Raw genomic sequence first — 18,322 nt, 5'->3', positions numbered from 1 at the left:
CACCTAGAGAAAAGGGGGAAGAAGGGTAGGCTGCTTCGTCCGCTGCGACTAGGCGTCTACATCTGGCATCATGATCGCCACTACTAGCTGGTGGCCAAGCTCTGACGCATCTCGTTTCGATTCCATTTCTCTTTCATTCCTTGTTTCGACGGACTATGGCTCCAACACCCGCAGTTTCAACGCTCATCACGTTGCTCGAGAAGTGCGAATCATGAGTATTGATGGGGAGGTGTGAGAGAATCTGCATCGGCAGCACGGCAAGTGACGGGCCTACTTTGACGACGAGAGGGCTTTCAACACGGGACACTTAACTCTTCTTTGTTTTGATGTATGGGCAATTATATGGAAGGACGTAAAAAGGGTAGAATACCAATGGGAGTTTGCTTTCAATGCTAATAAAAATCTCGACACTGTCTGACACTGTCCGCTTTCCATCTTTGATCATGTGATGACGCCTGGTACTCTTAAACTCTGTAGCTGCACTGTAGAAATCTCGAGCAGAAAAAAGAAAGCGAAAAGGGTGCTGAGTAAGAGATGCTAAACATTTACGCATCCTGAACAAAGGTGGGGGCCGGAATTGCTTCGCAGGGTGCTGATGTAAAAGTGACTAATTGTGGACCCCAGCTTTGCTAACTCGCCGCTCCGCATTAGACAGCCGCAAAGGCGAAGCTCTACCAGTCCGGAAGCTTCTGAAGGACACCACTGGTGATGATATAATCCCTTGATAATGGCGCCCAGAAATTTCTCTTTATATCGCGGCTGCCCCCTCGGTCTAGCGCTTTCAAGTTATATAAAGCCACCGATTCTTCAATTCCCTTTCACATGAAGCTCTTTCAGATCATCCTTGCAATTCTCATTGGATTGTCATCTACAGTCTTATACCAGTACCGCGAAAGCATAGCCGATTTTGCGACACTTGCGATAGCTTCTCTTTCGAACCACTACAGCGACTTTATCAGCAAAACAGCATTGAACAAAACAGCAGCATCTTCTGAAGCAGCAAAGAAAGACAGCAGCTTTCCAAACTTGGGCAATCCCGAACAACACCTCATAGTCACCGAAATGTCTGCTCAACGAGCCATCGCAAAGGTCGTTCGTGCCATCGAACAGGCTGAGGGCGCCGGAGCGCGAGTTAGACGGTCAATTGGCACGCGATCGCAGCGCAACTTCAGCCCCTTCCTCATGCTCGATCACTTTTCTACAACTGCCGGTTTCCCTGACCAGTAAGCTTCTTCCTGTTCCTGTTCCTCACCTTTGGCAAATCAGAGACTGACCGAGTTACTTTGAATCAGCCCTCACCGTGGTCAAGAGACAATCACATATCTCCTCGACGGAGTCGTCGACCACGAAGACTTCGCAGGCAACGCCGGCACCCTCTACTCCGGCGACCTCCAGTTCATGACCGCCGGCCGCGGCATCATCCACGCCGAGATGCCCCGCAAGCACGACGACGGCAGGCCCAACGTCGGCCTCCAGCTCTGGGTCGACCTCCCCAAGGAGCTCAAGTACTGCGAGCCCCGCTACCGCGACCTCCGCGCCGCCGAGATCCCCTCCGTCACCGTCGACGACGGCCGCGCCACCATCAAGGTCATCTCCGGCCAGAGCCACGGCGTCGACTCCGTCAAGGAGCTCGCCTACACCCCCGTCTGGCTGCTCGACTTCCTTCTAAGGCCCGGCGCAAAGGTCACCCAGGCCCTCCCCAAGGGGTGGAACGCCTTCGCCTACATTCTCGACGGCAACGTCGTCGTTGGCGAGGGAGCCCAGGCTAAGAAGGCGGAGCAGTACGACAACGTCTTCTTCGAGCAGGAAGGCGATGTAATTCACCTGTCAACTGAAGCAAGCGCCACAAAGGAGGCCCGAGTCTGTAAGTTTCACCGCTTTCTGCAAGCCGTTTTCTTCATAATTTTACTAACAAACTTTCTCCCCTAGTCGTCATCGCTGGCACTCCTCTCGACCAGCCCGTCGTGCAATATGGCCCCTTTGTCCTCAACTCTGAGGAAGAGGTCATGAAGACCTTTTCCGACTTCCAGAGCCACGAAAATGGTTTCGAGCGCGCCAAGAACTGGAGGAGCAAGATTGGCGACCGTGTGTACTAAAACAGGCACCTGGAGCTCGATGGCCACTCTTGCTGGCTATGAGTTTTGCATCATGAATTCTTTTCTTTCGCGCACTCTGGCGTTTTGGGTGGATCTGGGGCTGCATCTTTCTGCAGCCAAAAATACCTGATGGGCATATCACAGTATAGATTTTTGATAGCATTAGAATATATGTGTATTCTTTAAACACCTAGTGTGCATTTATCGTAACCGTTGCATGACCAACTCATCATCTCGTAGTTCATCGAATCCCCTTGTTTGGCCTCGGAGCAGCCTTGACTCTCACATGAAACATTCCCCCGAGTTGGCAATAGAAGCATCAATTTTATGAGCATCATTTTTAAGACAGTGTGGCATATGAAAAAGATTGTATGGTGCACCAAAATTATTTATTATTCTCCTGTCAAACTGTGGCGAGAGACTCAGCCCCGTGCCCCCAGCCTATACCAGAGATAGGTATTCATCATGCCAAGTACACGGCAGTCTTGGAACTCTCTCGTAAGACGGGAAGATGTGAACTGAAGTACATCCGCCGTGTGTCTGATCCTCGTTTTTGCACTCTGCCTCCTACTGGCACATGACCAAAAATTAATCACCAAATCCTTTGTGCACTTCTCATGGCCCAATTAAAAAGAAAATGATAAACCACATAACTCATTAACCCTCATAAAACTTTCCCAGTTCATGTTCATTCACCTTGTTCCTATTTCCTTTGTCATGAAAGATAGACTCGGTGCCAAATTTCCACGCCGAGCGCGAAAGATGTTTAGTAAGTCGAGGATTATGAGACAATAACAGGGTATTATATATCAAACATGTGCAACGCGAAACATCAAAAAAAAGCTCATCGGGAGAAATTTTAGAGCATGAGGATGGCGAGGCCAGCGGCAGCAATGATGCCGACAGGGCCAGCAGTCTTCTGGGGAGCCTGCAATCGAATCAGTCAAAAGAGAACAACTATACGGCAATTCAAAAGTGAAAACTTACACCGGCAGCTGTGCTGGTGGATGTGCTGGAAGCACTTGAACTGCTGCTCGTCTCAGTCTCGGTGGGTTCGCTGCTGGAATCGGAGCTGGATTCAGCCTGTGTGGTAGATTCAGTGACAGAAGCGGTGTCAGACTCGGTGCTTCGGTGAACCGTGGTCAGAGTCTTGACGATGGTAGAACTACCAGAAGTCACAGTCGTAAGGATGGCACTACCAGTGGCAGTAGCTTCGGAAGCAGTAACAGTGACCGAACCAGATCCGACAGTCAAAGTGGTCTGACTAGTCGTCAGGTGAGCGCTGCCATCGGATCCGGTAACAGTCGCGGTGAAAGTAGAAACACTGATTCCTCCGTTGCCAAGATTGCTGGAGATTGTAGTGGGAATGCCAGCAGTAACGGTTTCGCCGTCCGAGGTGAAAGTGGTGAAGATGGTGGACACTTTGCCGGACGCTTGATCACTACCTGTGCTGCTTCCCGCAGTTCCCTAGTGATAAGAGTAAGCAAATGAAGATTATAGGAGCAACAAGAGACGAGAACTCACAGTGGCAGAGTTGGAAGCAGAAGCAGTGGCAGCCGTCGACTCGCCGTCAGTAGCACTGCCAGTGGCACTTCCAGAAGCACTTCCAGTGTGACTAGCACCACCATTGCCACCTCCAGAACTTGTTTGGATCGCAACACCAGCTCCTGCAAATATGTGAGAGAAAGCTTCAAGGCGTAATTGAGAAGAGAGGACTCACCGGCACAGATACTGATACCATAGTCAACAACCTTTCTGGCATCCTCAGCCGGGCAAATAGCCGCGGAGCAGTCTCGGAGGCCGTAAAGGAAGTTCTTGTTGGCACAGAGACACCTCAAGTCATTCTGTTTGCAACCCAGCTCCTCAGCCTTGTCGGCGCTCAACATGTTGGTGGCGCAAGTTTGCTACAGTGAACTGTCAGTAACAGCCTGGGAGGCAGAAATCATGGCAACAAAAACTTACGCCGCAGGCCGCAAGGTTGGCAGAGCCTTGGGCGGCAGTAACCGCGACCAGGGTGCAAAGGGCGATAACGACGGACTTCATCTTGGCGGTGATGTTGTCAAAAAAGTCGACTTGAGTTCTATTGATAAGATATCACTATCAGCACAAAGAAGGTCTGAAATGATGGAATTCGTCGAGTGAACAGAGCAGGTGATGACTCAAGGATGTGAAGATCAAAAGCGAGATGATATCGAGGAGTTGGAAAGTGGCAGGCTATGAAGGGCCAAGAGTAGTTTTTTTAACCAGAGAGGGGGTAGTGACTGCAGAGGGGAAGGTACGAGCTTCTGGTGATCAGAATACCACGACCAATGTTTGTGCTAGGCCGTACAAGGGGGCTGTACGACGCGGTCGAGGAGATGAGCGGATAGAAGGTGGACTGTGAAGAGATTATGGTGTTCCCTCAGAACAAGCAGTCGAGTCATCTGTTGTTGTAGATGCTCGGGAACTTGGAGAGATTTGCGAGGAAGACGGGAAGAGGAAGAATACGCAGACAATGTTTGGAGCGAGGGAAGAAGTAGGCGAGGTGGACCAACCTGGGAGATACAGAAATGCAACGAGAGACGACGCAAACAACGATTGGCGATGGCGAGGCGACCAGAAGAGCTTGACGCTTATTTTGTGCTTGAGAACGGTGGTGATGAACGAGGAGAAGTTTTGAGAGCTCCGAGAGGACAAGAGGTGAAGAGGGAGAATCTTGGAGAAAGAAAGAGAAGAAAGAGTTGCGGTCACCTGGCAGGCACTGGGCAAGAGGAGGAGGGCCTGGAGCGTTTATGAAGTGAGGAAGTAGCAACAGCCGTCCCTCTGGGGGTACCTCCCCTTACACTGCACTGCCACCTCTCCGCAATGTACCTTGCATGTAGTGCTTGCCAGCAACTGACGCTCTGGCCACCACGCCAGCTGGCAGATCTGGTTGATCAACGTCATTAACAACAAAAGAGAAGCTACGATCTTGATGGCAGGGGGTGGGTGGAGTGACGAGGTCTGTGTGACGCCCTCCTTCTGAAATTACAGATGCACGATCGTGGTACCAACTGCAACTGGGCGCTACGAGTATATCGCAAAGTATTGACCGTATAGAGGCTACATTTCGGGTGATACGAGCACTTGACTCTAGGGAAGTTGTAGAGTAAGACAACGCTTGGTTGGATTTGGTTTGGGAGCGGTGGCGGCAGATTGGATGAACAGCCAGCGCACTTTGTTGAGTCGGAACTGGAGCTGTTGGTATCCGCGTTGCATCGCCTAGCGTTCTAGTCCCTTGCATTGCTGGCTGCAAAGTCAAAGCAGCACGGCTTTGTGGTTTACGTCAAAGAGCTGCGTAGAGTGACTTGAGCGTCCTGATGGAGGCTTTAGCAGCTGCTTGCTGGATAGCTTTGACAGAACCCCCACTTGCAGCATTTACAGACCCCGGCAGAGCTGAGTAGATTAACTAGAGAGCTATCCGTACTCGTACATAACCATTGATACCCAGAGATGGGGCCACTTTCAGCTCTTCATGGGAGCTTCACCGGCAGCTCAGCATCAAGCAAGACCTGGACCGAATTGTCACCACTGTTAGGCACTAATCTAATCTCTTTGTACTCTAGCGCTTGCACTTGAGCTCCCTCGCCGCCTCCCGAACTGCGCTAACAAGGCGCTGAAGCCGATCTCCAGGGGACAACGAAAGTGGCGTCGTCGAAGGTGGCTGGATAGATCGAAGGATCTGATGGATGCCCTCCATCATTCTCGCCACATCCCGCCAAGCTACGTCTTTTCGTCTTTTGGTCCCACGTTTCCTTGCTCAGGACAGAGTATCAGTATGCATTTCGGGAATATGATGTCCTGGCATTTTTTGGCTTTCGAGTCAACTGTCCGGCTCCCCCAACAGGGTCCACACGTATCAAGTGCAATTGGAATTACTTCCGCACTCCACGGACGAGTGTCCATGTCTCAGTTGAACTTCATCTTGTCCAATACAAACCTGCCGACAGCCTCCACTCACAACAGCAGGCTAACCAGCTAACCAGCCCCCGCTTCAACATCATCGAGCTGGGCAATCAAGATCGGCCGACTGGAGTAACCCCAGCTGACGTCCCAATGATTCGCCAATGTCCATGTTATGTTTGAGACTCTGGTTGTGTGGCTCGAAGCCACGCGTTTTGCCAAGTGACTTCCTGCTGCTATGAAAAAGGACTGGAGGAAATTTCAGACCAGACGGCAAGGTGCACAAGCCTCGTGCTCGGGCCTCTTGTTCTTGTTTTTGTTTGGCCTCATGAATCGTAGCCCATTATGCGACTGACCTCATCATGTCGGCCGGTCGCTGGCCTCTGTTGTCATTGACTCAGTTAGACAGCTAACTCTACGTCATGTCTGATGCACATGTATCAATGCTGGTCTTTCATTGAACACCTAGGATTAAATCCTGCGGGCCAAAATTCTCCAAGGCTGTCTGCTGTGGAACGGCGATATCCTTGCTGTTGTTTTCTGCAAAGGCTGGATTTCAAGCATCTCGTCGGCACCTCCCAGGTCCGATCCGAGAACTACTGTGCCACGGCTTGCTCAAACGAGGCAATCTGCTTGTCCAGCCGCTCCAGAACATATTTTGTATCTCTGTGTGATGTTGCCGTTGCCACGGCACTGCGAAATTCCTTGGCACCTTCTCTGTAGTCGTTGACATCTTGCTTCCTTTGGTCTTTTTCGCTTTTTCCTTCTTGTTGCCGATTTCTGGGGCGAATATTGGTGAGACCTGAGGAACCATGACGGAACACTCTCTTGCCACGCTCACATGTCCAATAGCATAAGCCGGCACAAATGTCGCGTGCAATTGATGGTGCAAGATCGATTAGAGAATGGCTCAGTGTGATGCCACCACGCGTCGTTGAAGCTGAATATTGCCTCATCCATCGAGATATCTCCACTCCGTCATGCACGGCACGAAGGGCCTCGAATTCCACTCGGAGAGCCATCATCTCGCCCTCCAAAGGAGCTCCATTTTGCACGCCATACTGCGAGAGGCAATCTTCAATCTGCATGTAACAGTTGATTTCCAGAAGCCAAAGGATAGAGCAGTGCAATGGTTGAAGAAACTTAGTCTTACTTGACTCGTTTATGGTCAATGGTACCAGTCTGCCATCAGCATCCCTCTTTCTGCGAAGATGAGAAGGACAGACGTGTTTCTGCCAATGAATGAGCTTGTCATAGATATTCATCAAGTCGGTACATTTAACGCCATTTCGTTTTGTGCTGACCGTCACCAAAGCTTGCAAAATCTCCCTCGCAACAATGGCCAGACTAAGAACAGCATCGAGATAGCTCCCAGAGTCAATCCGGGGCAACTTTGATGAGACTTCGCTGTTTTTGCCGTCTGGAATTCGTGACATAGTCTTCTGGTCCAAGCTATGGAAAGCATCGAGGCCATACACGTGCCAAAAAAGGAGTTTGCGGCGCTCTTCTGCACGCGCAAGCGATACTGTCGGACCTGAGTGCTCTGCTTCACCACAATCTTGCATCTGATATTGGAGAGTGGCCAAGACGAGAGCTTCATGCGTCAGAAAAAGCCTTCCCAATTGCGAGTGCAGGGACAAGCTTTGTGTTTCGTCATATGTCCAGTTGACCATGATGGCGAGTGCTTCAAGATCGTCAAGACGGATGACTGACTTGCTAGTTGCATTCTGCTGGGCTTCCAAGAACTTCTCTCTGAATTTCAGGGCTAAGCGCTGCTGCTCGTTCCAGCTCTCCAAAGTACTTGAGAAAGATATTCCTCGACAGGCAATGGCATAAACGAGGGCAAGGCTACACCTCCCAGCGCGGTAGTCTTGCCAGAAGGCATCTTCTATAAGAACCGGAAGATGAACAGCAGCGAAATCAAAGTAAGCGTGTAATGCTGAATAAAACGCCGCCTCATCAAGACCACAATCGAGCCAAGGCTTTTGAGAAGTACCGAATGCTGAAGCTTCCCTAAGAGACTCACTTGCACTGTTCTGAATAGCAAGATCCGCGGCCATAGAAGATTGGATATCGATATCCGTCAAAATTTGCGGTTGAAGGTATTCCAATGGGGTTTCGAAACCACCCAAGAAGATTTGGTCGAGAAATAAGATGCTTTCCGGGCTGAGTTCGAAGGGAGTGTCGATGAATGAAAAGTCTGGCGACTGATCCAGTGACGATGAGATACCATCATCAAAATTTGACGAAAAATAAGAGGGTAAAGACTGGTCTAGACCCTGTGATGGCACTGGTGCCCCTTCTTTATTGACCGCGATAGCATTGGTGCTTTGATGATTGAAGTTTTGGACAATTGTATCAGCAGGAGTTGTCGCTACCAGCGATGGGCTCTGCTCTACGCGCTCCTCATCGCGAACAACCACTCTTCGCCGTCTACGAAGACGAACATCATCTGAATCATCAAGAAGGCACTGAATCCCTCTCAAAGAACACGGCGAGCAAGAATCATGACCCTGTGATTCTCGCAAAGGCCGATCGCACTTGATCTTGCGCCGATGGCAGAAGTCGCAGGACGCCCGCTCGACTCCACGCTTCAGCCGCATTTCGGGGGAATTAAATCTCCGCGGGATGGTGGCTCGGAGTAAGAACGCTCTTCAGCTGAGGGACGGAGATTCAGTGAATTTGTTGGAAGAAAAGGACACAAGCTGCCGTTGAAATAGGATGGGGGTTGAGACTTTGACGGCGACTAGCGGGAATTGAGCGGCGATATGACGGAGATTTGGCGGCGGTTTTGCGGGAGGGTGTGCGTGGAAGGTGTCCTATAAGTGCCTTCGAGCAGCATAAAACAAAACGAGGTTTCTTGTGAAAATTGTCTATTCATTTTCATTATTCTTAGTTTCAGTTGGTTTCCTTTGTTTTTCTTTTTCAATTTCACTCCTTGAATTACGTTGTTTAGACCATTAGACATGAACTCTACAACAAATGGAACCAGCCACATCCCTCCAAACGGCATCGGCGCTCTGACTTTCACGCCGATGCTTGCACCAAATGCTATATTCACCACCGTATATACAATCCTCCTCATCATACAACTCGTCCTTACCGTTCGCTTCTGGCGCTACTATGGCTACGCAATCGGCATGCTGGGCGGCCTCATCCTCGAGCTCGTGGGCTACATCGCCAAGGTCCAACTCTCTCACAACCGAGCAGACAAGAACGGATACATCATGTAACATCTCCCAAAACTCTCCCCATTTCCTATCTTCCCTTTGCTAATATAGTCCGGGTGTTTGCTACTATAGGTACATCATCGGCCTCACTCTAGGCCCTACATTCCTCTCCTCGTCGCTATATCTTGGCATCAGCGCCCTGCAAAGACACTACGAAGCAGCCCGGTTTTCGCATCTCAGCCCCAAGCTCTTCGCTACCATGTTTATTCTAGGGGATTTCATCTGTCTTTGCTTCATTGGATGCGGAGGCTCGCTCGCGGCAATCTACGCTGAGAATCCGATTGGAGTCGATCTTATGATTGCAGGGCTGGCCACTCAAGTTCTGTTTACAACCATATTCTGCATTCTGCTTGCATTGGTGTGCAGAAAGATACATTATCATCTTGCTAAAGACAATAAGATCAGCTACATATATTGTAAGTATTCCCCTCTCCATCTACTCACACTTTAGTCTAACACTCTTTGTTTCTACAACAGGCGTAGCAACAGCTGCCATCTGTCTTTTCATTCGCTCTTGCTGGCGTGTGGCCGAACTAAATGGAGGTTTCAACGGCCCTCTATCAGACAAAGAAGGCATCTTTATTGCCTTGGATTCCATTCCCATGATCATCATGTCGGTTCTCCTGACAATAACTCATCCAGAGTTTTGGTTCGACAAACGAAGCCATCTGAGGGTAAGATCAACGAGCGGCATCAGTTTAGACAGTAAAGTTTGATTAACCGTATGTGTATATATTTCAAGAGAAACATTGTCTAGACAATAGAACATACCAATTTTTTTTTTTTCAAATATATCCCAGATCTGACCATGTGCCAATTAGCTATAGGAGACATTCGCAGCATCATCCTTCTTCTGTTAGTCAAGTATGACATGTTACGTCCTACTAACATGACCAACAAGTTCAAACTTCGCGTAACCACAACTTCAACGAGAATATATCATTATTTCATCTTGATATTCGCGCATCTATGCCATTGACAGCTGCAACTAAACGCACGCAACCTTCATACTCATGTAAACGACATGTAGTAAACGTAACAAAAAATATACATAGTCCAAACGCATTAAACCAGTGTCGGACAGTCAGATCCTTTGACCCGACGCCCATCATGAATAAACCCTAAATCATTTATAAAAATCCTCATTTCCGTTGCCTGTTTATTTTTATGCTTTATAAAAACTCTTCCGTCGTATCGATCTCACCAGTCGTCGCCGACATTCATCTGCCTGAAACTCCTCTAGCCACTGCACATAACACAGGACTCGGGGTTTTCAATGCTGCCTAGAAGAGGAGTCAGTACCATGTCAATTTTAGTTTGTCTTGATAAGAGTCAGTGTAACTTACAGGCTAGAACAGCGTCCGAGTAAATGTCTCTTTCGCGCTCCTCATTATCCTCGTCCTTGTCCTCAGACTGGTTGGGCTTCTTGCTCAGCTCCTCATCATTGACAGCGTCCAAGGGCTCAGTGGGAAGAACCTTGGGGCTATCTCCTTCGTCAACATCGGCCTTCATAGGAGGAGCCTTGTGAGGAGACGCCAGAGGCCTGCTCACGGCGGGGGGAGGAGTGGTAGTGGGTGTAGGAACACCGTTGGAGCTCAGCGAGTTGCCAGAGTCTCCTTCCCTCTTCGCACTGGCAGGGCGAGGGACGGCAGATGGCGAGGACATCATGTAAGAAGATCCTGGAGGAGGCGCGCGCTTCTTCAGAACACGGTCTTTGCTGATGGTGGTATCAGCAATCTTAAGAGCCTCCTGATCAACGGTGAATTGAATAGGAGCAGCCGCGGCCTGAGTACGCAGGTAGTACATGCCGGTCTTGAGACCAAGCTTCCAGCCAGTGAAGTGCATGCTGGTAATCTTGCCCATTGTGGGGTCCTTCATGTGGATGTTCAGGGACTGGGACTGATCAATGAAAGCACCACGATCAGCCGCCATCTGGACAATTTGGCGCTGAGAAATCTCCCAGACGGTCTTGTAAAGGGCCTTGATATCTTCGGGGATGTTGGGGATGTTCTGAATGGAGCCGTTCTCAGCAATGATACGGTTCTTCATGGCATCGGACCAGAGGCCGGTGTCGACCAGGTCCTTGAGAAGCCAGGGGTTGACAACCTGGAACTCGCCGGCAAGGACACGTCGCTGGTAGATGTTGGAGGTGTAGGGCTCGAAGCACTCGTTGTTGCCCAGAATCTGGGACGTACTGGCAGTTGGCATAGGGGCGAGGAGCAAGCTGTTGCGCGTACCGTGCTCCTTGATCTGCTCCTTGAGTGAGTCCCACTCCCACAGGTCAGAGGGCTTGACATCCCACATGTCGAATTGGAGGATGCCCTCGGATGCAGGTGATCCCTTGAATGATTCATAGGGACCCTCCACCTTGGCGATCTCCATAGAAGCCTCTAGGGCCGCGTGGTAGATTGTCTCAAAGATCTGCTTGTTCAGCTCACGAGCCTCGGGAGACTCAAAGGGCATGCGCAGAGCAAGGAAAGCGTCGGCAAGACCCTGGACACCAACACCAATGGGTCGGTGGCGCATGTTGCTGTTGCGGGCCTCCTGGACAGGGTAGTGGTTGACATCAATGATCTTGTTAAGGTTGCGGACAACCACCTTAGTAACTTCATGGAGCTTCTTAAAGTCGTAGCAGCCTTCGTTGTAGTCGACATAAGCAGGGAGGGCCAAAGAGGCCAGGTTGCAAACAGCAACCTCGTCTGGGGCACAGTACTCGATGATCTCGGTGCAGAGGTTGGAGCTGCGGATGGTTCCCAGGTTCTTCTGGTTGCTCTTGCGGTTGCAGGCATCCTTGTAGAGCATGAAGGGGTTACCAGTCTCGGTCTGGGCCTCCAAGATGGAATACCACAGCTTCTGAGCGCGAATGGTCTTGCGGCCACGTCCCTCCTTCTCGTACTTCTCATACAAAGCCTCGAACTCCTCGCCATAGCAGTCAGCAAGGCCAGGGCATTCGTTGGGGCACATGAGCGTCCAGTCCAAGTTCTTCTCAACACGCTTCATGAAGAGATCGGGAATCCAGAGAGCAAGGAACAAGTCACGAGCGCGGACCTCTTCCTTGCCGTGGTTCTTGCGGAGATCAAGGAACTCAAAGACGTCGGCGTGCCAGGGCTCGAGGTAGATGGCAAAGGCACCAGGACGCTTGTTACCACCCTGATCGACATATCTGGCAGTGTTGTTGAACACTCGAAGCATGGGAATAATACCGTTAGAGGTACCGTTGGTGCCAGCAATGTAAGAGCCGGTGGCACGGATGCGGTGGACGTTCAAGCCGATACCACCAGCCATCTTGGAAATCATGGCACACGTCTTCAGAGTGTCATAGATACCCTCGATGCTGTCATCCTTCATGTCGACCAAGAAGCATGAGGACAGCTGGGCCTGCGGGGTACCGGCGTTGAACAGGGTGGGGGAGGCATGGGTGAAGAACTTGCTAGACATGAGGTTGTATGTCTCCAGGACACGCTCAATGTCATCTCCCCAGATACCAACAGACACTCGCATGATCATGTGCTGTGGTCGCTCAACAATCTTGCCATCAAGCTTCAGGAGGTATGATCGCTCCAAAGTCTTGAAGCCGAAGTATTGGTAGTTGAAGTCTCGATCGTAGACAATGGCGGAGTCGAGCTCCTCCTTGTGCCGCATGACACACTCATATGTGTCTTTGGAGATCATGGGCGAGGCCCTGTTGTTCTTTGGGTTTACATAGTGGTACAGGTCACTGACAACAGCTGACCACTGCTTCTTGGTTTGTTTGTGGAGGTTGGAGACGGCGATGCGGGCGGCAAGGATGGCATAGTCGGGATGGGTAACGGTCATGTACGCGGCAGTCTCGGCAGCCTGGTCTACACGTTAACGGCTGCGGATTGGCATTACTAGAGATAGCTGACTTACAAGATCGTCAAGCTGCACTGTCGTGACACCTCCATAGACACCAGAAATGACCTTCTGGGTAATGGCTACAGGGTCGACATGGTCAGTGTCCAGGCCGTAACACAGCCGAGAGACACGAGCCGTGATCTTGTCGAACTGAACACGCTCCTGACGACCGTCTATCCATGGATTAGAAATATTGAAAAGGCTTAATCTAAATCAACAGTGGGATACATACCACGCTTCCTCACATACATGGTGGCGGCGTGGGATGGCGGAAAAGAGAAGACGGCGGGGAGATATATTGGACAAAAGAATGACGTAGGTGATGGTTCAAGGCTCTCAGACGCTTGCAAGTATCAGTCAAGACACTCAGGCAGTCGGACAGAGCTTTGAGGGCGTTCGAGATGAATCGAGGCCTTGAGATGCGTTTGCTTTGTTTTGGGAAGAGAAGAGTAAAGTGTGCCCTCCAGACGGCGAGGGACGGTTTTATTCTGAGGCGCGTCTCCAGCACGCGCCACACCAGCGGTTAGCGTGAAAAATACTGGTGGCACGCTGTGAAACTCATTAAAAAAAAAAGATGCCCCGCGGCAAGCACCATTCCAGTGAAGTGGCCAGTCAAGGGCGAGAGCGGCGCCGAGAGACCCAACAATCACTGCCTCATTCGTCCTCCTTAAGCCTGATCGGGCTCACAACAAATGCTAAGCTTCTGGGAGCAATTAATTAATCATCCATCCGTGAATTGTAGCTAAGCATCCTCTGTTTTGGTGGATACGCGAATCCCGGGCGCGTGTCTTGGTCATCGAGTTTCTCGGAGCTGTCGCGGGGTCACGTGCGTTTAAGTGGTGGTTTAAATGTCTTTTTGAAATTACTAAGCAGCTTTCGAGATGCCATTTTGCCAGTGCCATGACTACTAGATGCCTACATCTGCGGTAGGAAGTTGATACTGCTTTCTATACACGGGTATTTTGTATATATGTCTAGGATTCTGGGGAGAGTCCGTCATCATCTGCCACGCCACTACACTGCTGCCATCTCTCGTTTCTCAGTGTTTTCCACAATGAGTGCCCCGCAGCCCAACTCTGAACCGGCATCAGAGGCCTATAAACCCAGATATATCGATGTATTTTAACCCCAATGGTCTTATTTTCACGATATAAATCTCTCGGATTGCTGATGAGTAGCTCGTGAAGATAGGAATCAACCTAGCCGATCCCATCTTCAGGGGCAAACATCACGGCACTCAGCGCCACCCAGATGATCTCAAGGATGTCATCAGCAGAGCCAAGGAGGTGGGCTGCACTAAGCTCATTGTGACGGGCTCTGATTTTACGAGCGCTCGTGATGCCTTGGAGCTGGCAAAAGAATTCCGTCGGTAAGCCCTTCTCCCATGAAGACCATCACATACTGAACCAGTACATGTAGCTGGGACATGTTTTGGTACCGCCGGCATCCACCCATGTAGCAGTGCCATATTCTGCAAAGGAGGTCATGGTAGACATGAAGAACATGTGGCTCCTTGTGAGCCCGAGGACCCGGAATCAACAAAACATCGAGGTGAACCCGACTCAGAAACATCTGCAAAAGTGATTGCCGAATTCGAGACCCTGCTTGCCGATGCTACGGCCTCTAGCAAGCATCATCTAGTCGCCCTAGGAGAATTTGGGCTTGATTACGACCGGCTGAACTTTTGCAGCAAGGCCGCCCAGTTGCATTCCTTTGAAGCTCAACTCAAGATCGCCGCCTCTCTTCAGCCCCAGCTACCACTGTTTCTTCATTCTAGAGCCGCCCATCGCGACTTTGTCGACCTGTTGAAAGGGGCTTTCGGCGACAAGCTCGAGAGATTAGAGAAGGGCGGCGTAGTACACAGCTTCACGGGCACCATAGAGGAGATGAAGGAGCTGATGGATCTAGGCCTGCATATTGGTGTCAATGGTTGCAGTCTCAAAACGGAAGAGAACCTTACCATGGTGAAGGAGATTACCCTCGACAGGATCATGCTGGAAACAGACGGTCCTTGGTGCGAAGTACGACCCAGCCATGCTGGATATCAGTACTTGATAGAGAAGAAGCCCGAACCTGAGCAGCCAGTGACGAATGGTGAGCCTCAACCGACTGATGCAGCCGCACAGCAGCAGACAAAGCGGCCGAAGAAGCAGAAGAACCAAAAGAAGGAGCCTGATGTGCCAGACCGGTTCAAGGTAGTGAAAAAGGAGAAGTGGGAGCAGGGGGCCATGATCAAAGGCCGCAACGAACCATGCACTATCGAGCGGGTTGCCAAAATCGTCGCTGCCGTCAAGGGCGTGAGCGTAGAAGAACTTTGCGAAGCATCATGGAGAAACACCGTGAGCGTGTTTGGCCTCGGCGAGGCAAATTAGAGTCGTTAGGGTTCATCGTAAGGGTATCAAGCGCATAGAAAGAACAGTATACAGTATATCCAAAACCAAGAAAAATGCCGGACATCTCATCATAGCCCCGATCCCTTGTTGCCCCTTATCCGCCCATGCTTTACGACACCCACGGTAACGCCATCTTCGCCTGTCATCCAACCGGGCATGCGCTCGCCATCCACAATGCCGGCTTCAACAAGTTGTCGGATACCAGCAAAAACATGATTTCCTTGAAACGTGATTTGCACCGTCGGGCGCCACTGTGAAGGATTTCCAGGTTCGTTCGATTCTTCGTCATCGCCATCAGCAGCTTGACGAAGCACGGCATCTATCGTCCTTCTCCGAGCTGAAACTGAAGTCTCGCTGGGGGTGTTTGCCTGATCTTCTTCTGATCCTTGATTCTCCACGGCAGAAGGTGTGGGGAATGGATCTTTGAGTAGAACATCGACCCTTTCAATCCCTTTCCCATCAGCTACAAGGCCAGAATCACCAAACCGCGCTTGGGCAACCAGCTTAGCTCGTTTAGCAGATCGCTGATCCGAATTCAGCGGTTTCAATCTCTTGCGGTTCTGGTCAGAAAGGGAGGAGTCTCTGGAGAGCGGAGGGCTAGGAAGAATGGCATCGAGGGGTGACTTTTTGTTCTTGTCAGAGGCATATATGCTCCAACCACCTCCTGCTGCATTTCCCCGCCCTGGTCCCCTTTTGTCCAGGAGAGTTTCCAGATTTCTGCTCGTAAGGCTGGTTGGCTTAAGGGTATATCGTTCTCTTGGCCTCGACAATGCTTTTGGGACGCCGTGAATAATCAGATTCTGGAGACTCTTCGATTCGCCTGTGGGAGCCGGGCCGTTGGCCTGAGATTTGGTTATGTAAATGTGAGAAGAGCCATCCGGAAATGCTAGGTATACCGTCCGCGACGAAGTGAAGTTGGTGGCACCTCCACTGCCGGTAACGCCAGACAGGGCCATACTACTGTTGTATGGAGATTCAATGACGAATATACGCAGCAATAGGACTGAGAGGTCTTTTGGTCGATAAAATTGGTAGTGAGCCTTGATATCCGGCAGGACTTGGTCCTGAAGGCTCTGAAGAAACGTTGAAGGGTGGAAACGAGGGACATTCAACGCCTTGTCGTCAACTTGAAGGATTTCATCGTCGGCATTTTTGGTAGGGGGCTTCAGCGGGAGTATTTTATAAGCCGTCCATTTCTGTGACATTGGATGCTCTTCCAGATAGTAAAAGTCGACCATGGCTAGCTGATACAGTGACAGTCCGTGTCTCCAATCGCCTTCCAGTATGCGGTTGGCCACATCGCGCTTGGATCCCTTTTGCTGCTGCATCTCGACATAAAGCTCGTACAGCTCCTGGACCGACCCACACGGGGGGTAAATATCATCTGGATCAATTTCATCTTCTTCATCCCTTCGTTCCAAGTATGGCACTGCGTTGGCTATGGTATATTCATCAAGCCAGCTGATGGCCAGGGAAATGAGTGCTTCGCGGGAGAGTCGGCCCAGGCTCTTTATGACGGCTGGGTTTGAGGAATCAACGCGCAGTGAAGAAGGCAGCCTGGCCTTGGTTGGTACGGAGAACCTGACCATGGCTACGTTATGAGAGGAATTGCTCTGAGTCGGTAGGAGGAAAAATATATAACAGGCAGCATCTCCCTACATGACCGCAGTCACAGGCTGAAGAAGTTGTCAGTGACGGCGATAGAATACATGATGAGCTTGGCTGCCCCGCCGGAATGAAGTATAGAAATTAGACGCGGCCGAGAGTGAGTGAGACGCGTTGAATGAAAATATGGGCAGAAATGGTGATTAGTCAGCATATTCAATGCTACGGGATCCTACCTGAGAGGAAAGTAGAAGGAATATGACACCATGTTTATCAGTGAGTAGTATAATTTTGCAGCTGTATTTAGCTTTGTAATATTGATATTGATAGTAGAGATGGTGAAAAGATGATATGATGTCCTTCATTTGAGTTGGTTATTGTTTTTGCTGCTGTATACCACTTTAGGTTAATGCTTCATAAAGGTTGAAGCTAAATGAGACTGCCATATTTTCTCAGTTGGTGAGTGTGAGACGTGGTTTTTGTTGGTAAAACATTGCGAGAATCGTTATATTATTATTACATAGGAAAAAGCACTCTTAGTAGTACCATTTCCTAATACATTATGTTCCATCTCTATTTAATGATCATATTGACGTTGTATCCACAGGACGAGAGTTAGCTTATGGCTCGCCCACATTGCTTGCTTTTATTTTGCACTTTGACTTACATCTATATCTTTAATATGATCCACCTTAAATTGTTAAGGCTGAACTTACAACAACTTTACGTTACCTACCAATACTTTCCCCCCCTCTCTTGAACGGCTAGGTTCCATACCTCATTTTTAGTATACGGAGATTTTACCTGTGCAAATCACACCCGTACCGCTAGGCATCGCTCAAAATATACCATAATAGATTAGAGAAAGGGGCAAGCCAACAAATTACGTGGTCCTGACACAATTAAGCATCTTCAAGGGTTGAGGGCTTGTCACGATATAAAACAGTTACGACTCAAAGACCTTGTAATCTTCTTCCCCAGGTGAGAGCACCCTAACTCTCTTGACCCCGTCCAATTGCATTTTGGCCTTCCGCTTCTGCTCTTTCTTGCCCTTCTTCTTTTCCTTCTCCGCCCAGACAAGGTTCCAGGCGTCGCTTGCAAGAGCTTCGGCAGCAATTGGGCGGTCTTGTGGCTCCCAAGCCAACATTTTGCGCAAAAGACTACTAAAAGGCGCCAGATCAGGATTTGATTTGAAGATTCT

General features: G+C 50.0%; 8 protein-coding genes across 8 annotated transcripts; 3 read left to right on the top strand and 5 right to left on the bottom strand.

Moving 5' to 3' along the window:
- Positions 1-1,062: 1,062 nt before the first annotated feature.
- Positions 1,063-2,096, top strand: M431DRAFT_80625 (hypothetical protein; the record flags this gene model as incomplete). The annotated part of the gene is made up of 3 exons (XM_024922964.1): positions 1,063-1,223; positions 1,293-1,864; positions 1,930-2,096. The coding sequence occupies 3 exons, from the start codon at positions 1,063-1,065 to the stop codon at positions 2,094-2,096; spliced, it is 900 nt and encodes a 299-aa protein (XP_024776225.1).
- Positions 2,097-3,065: 969 nt separating this feature from the next.
- Positions 3,066-4,139, bottom strand: M431DRAFT_3706 (hypothetical protein; the record flags this gene model as incomplete). Its single annotated transcript, XM_024914635.1, has 4 exons — positions 3,066-3,563; positions 3,621-3,763; positions 3,817-4,000; positions 4,059-4,139. The coding sequence occupies 4 exons, from the start codon at positions 4,137-4,139 to the stop codon at positions 3,066-3,068; spliced, it is 906 nt and encodes a 301-aa protein (XP_024776224.1).
- A 2,187-nt stretch (positions 4,140-6,326) lies between these two features.
- On the bottom strand, positions 6,327-7,697 carry M431DRAFT_506302 (hypothetical protein). Its single transcript, XM_024918786.1, has one exon. It carries the CDS (start codon positions 7,688-7,690, stop codon positions 6,614-6,616), a length of 1,077 nt encoding a protein of 358 aa, XP_024776223.1. The 5' UTR covers positions 7,691-7,697; the 3' UTR covers positions 6,327-6,613.
- Positions 7,698-8,802: 1,105 nt separating this feature from the next.
- Positions 8,803-10,090, top strand: M431DRAFT_380651 (hypothetical protein). Its single transcript, XM_024914703.1, has 3 exons — positions 8,803-9,246; positions 9,320-9,663; positions 9,725-10,090. Exons 1-3 carry the CDS (start codon positions 8,984-8,986, stop codon positions 9,961-9,963), a joined length of 846 nt encoding a protein of 281 aa, XP_024776222.1. The 5' UTR covers positions 8,803-8,983; the 3' UTR covers positions 9,964-10,090.
- Positions 10,091-10,486: 396 nt separating this feature from the next.
- On the bottom strand, positions 10,487-13,374 carry M431DRAFT_493011 (hypothetical protein; the record flags this gene model as incomplete). Its single annotated transcript, XM_024917062.1, has 4 exons — positions 10,487-10,530; positions 10,594-13,084; positions 13,139-13,296; positions 13,356-13,374. The coding sequence occupies 4 exons, from the start codon at positions 13,372-13,374 to the stop codon at positions 10,487-10,489; spliced, it is 2,712 nt and encodes a 903-aa protein (XP_024776221.1).
- Positions 13,375-14,177: 803 nt separating this feature from the next.
- Positions 14,178-15,495, top strand: M431DRAFT_80658 (hypothetical protein; the record flags this gene model as incomplete). The annotated part of the gene is made up of 3 exons (XM_024922969.1): positions 14,178-14,240; positions 14,311-14,488; positions 14,543-15,495. The coding sequence occupies 3 exons, from the start codon at positions 14,178-14,180 to the stop codon at positions 15,493-15,495; spliced, it is 1,194 nt and encodes a 397-aa protein (XP_024776220.1).
- Positions 15,496-15,584: 89 nt separating this feature from the next.
- Positions 15,585-17,105, bottom strand: M431DRAFT_81623 (hypothetical protein; the record flags this gene model as incomplete). Its single annotated transcript, XM_024923060.1, has 1 exon — positions 15,585-17,105. The coding sequence occupies one exon, from the start codon at positions 17,103-17,105 to the stop codon at positions 15,585-15,587; it is 1,521 nt and encodes a 506-aa protein (XP_024776219.1).
- A 962-nt stretch (positions 17,106-18,067) lies between these two features.
- Positions 18,068-18,268, bottom strand: M431DRAFT_81119 (hypothetical protein; the record flags this gene model as incomplete). The annotated part of the gene is made up of 1 exon (XM_024923003.1): positions 18,068-18,268. The coding sequence occupies one exon, from the start codon at positions 18,266-18,268 to the stop codon at positions 18,068-18,070; it is 201 nt and encodes a 66-aa protein (XP_024776218.1).
- Between the last annotated feature and the right edge of the window lie 54 nt (positions 18,269-18,322).

This window comes from Trichoderma harzianum (genome assembly GCF_003025095.1).
Source record: "Trichoderma harzianum CBS 226.95 unplaced genomic scaffold M431scaffold_4, whole genome shotgun sequence".
In the NCBI taxonomy this organism is placed as follows: Eukaryota; Fungi; Ascomycota; class Sordariomycetes; order Hypocreales; family Hypocreaceae; genus Trichoderma; species Trichoderma harzianum.
Note: the sequence above shows the minus strand (reverse complement) of the source record. Positions and strands in the feature narration are given on the sequence as shown.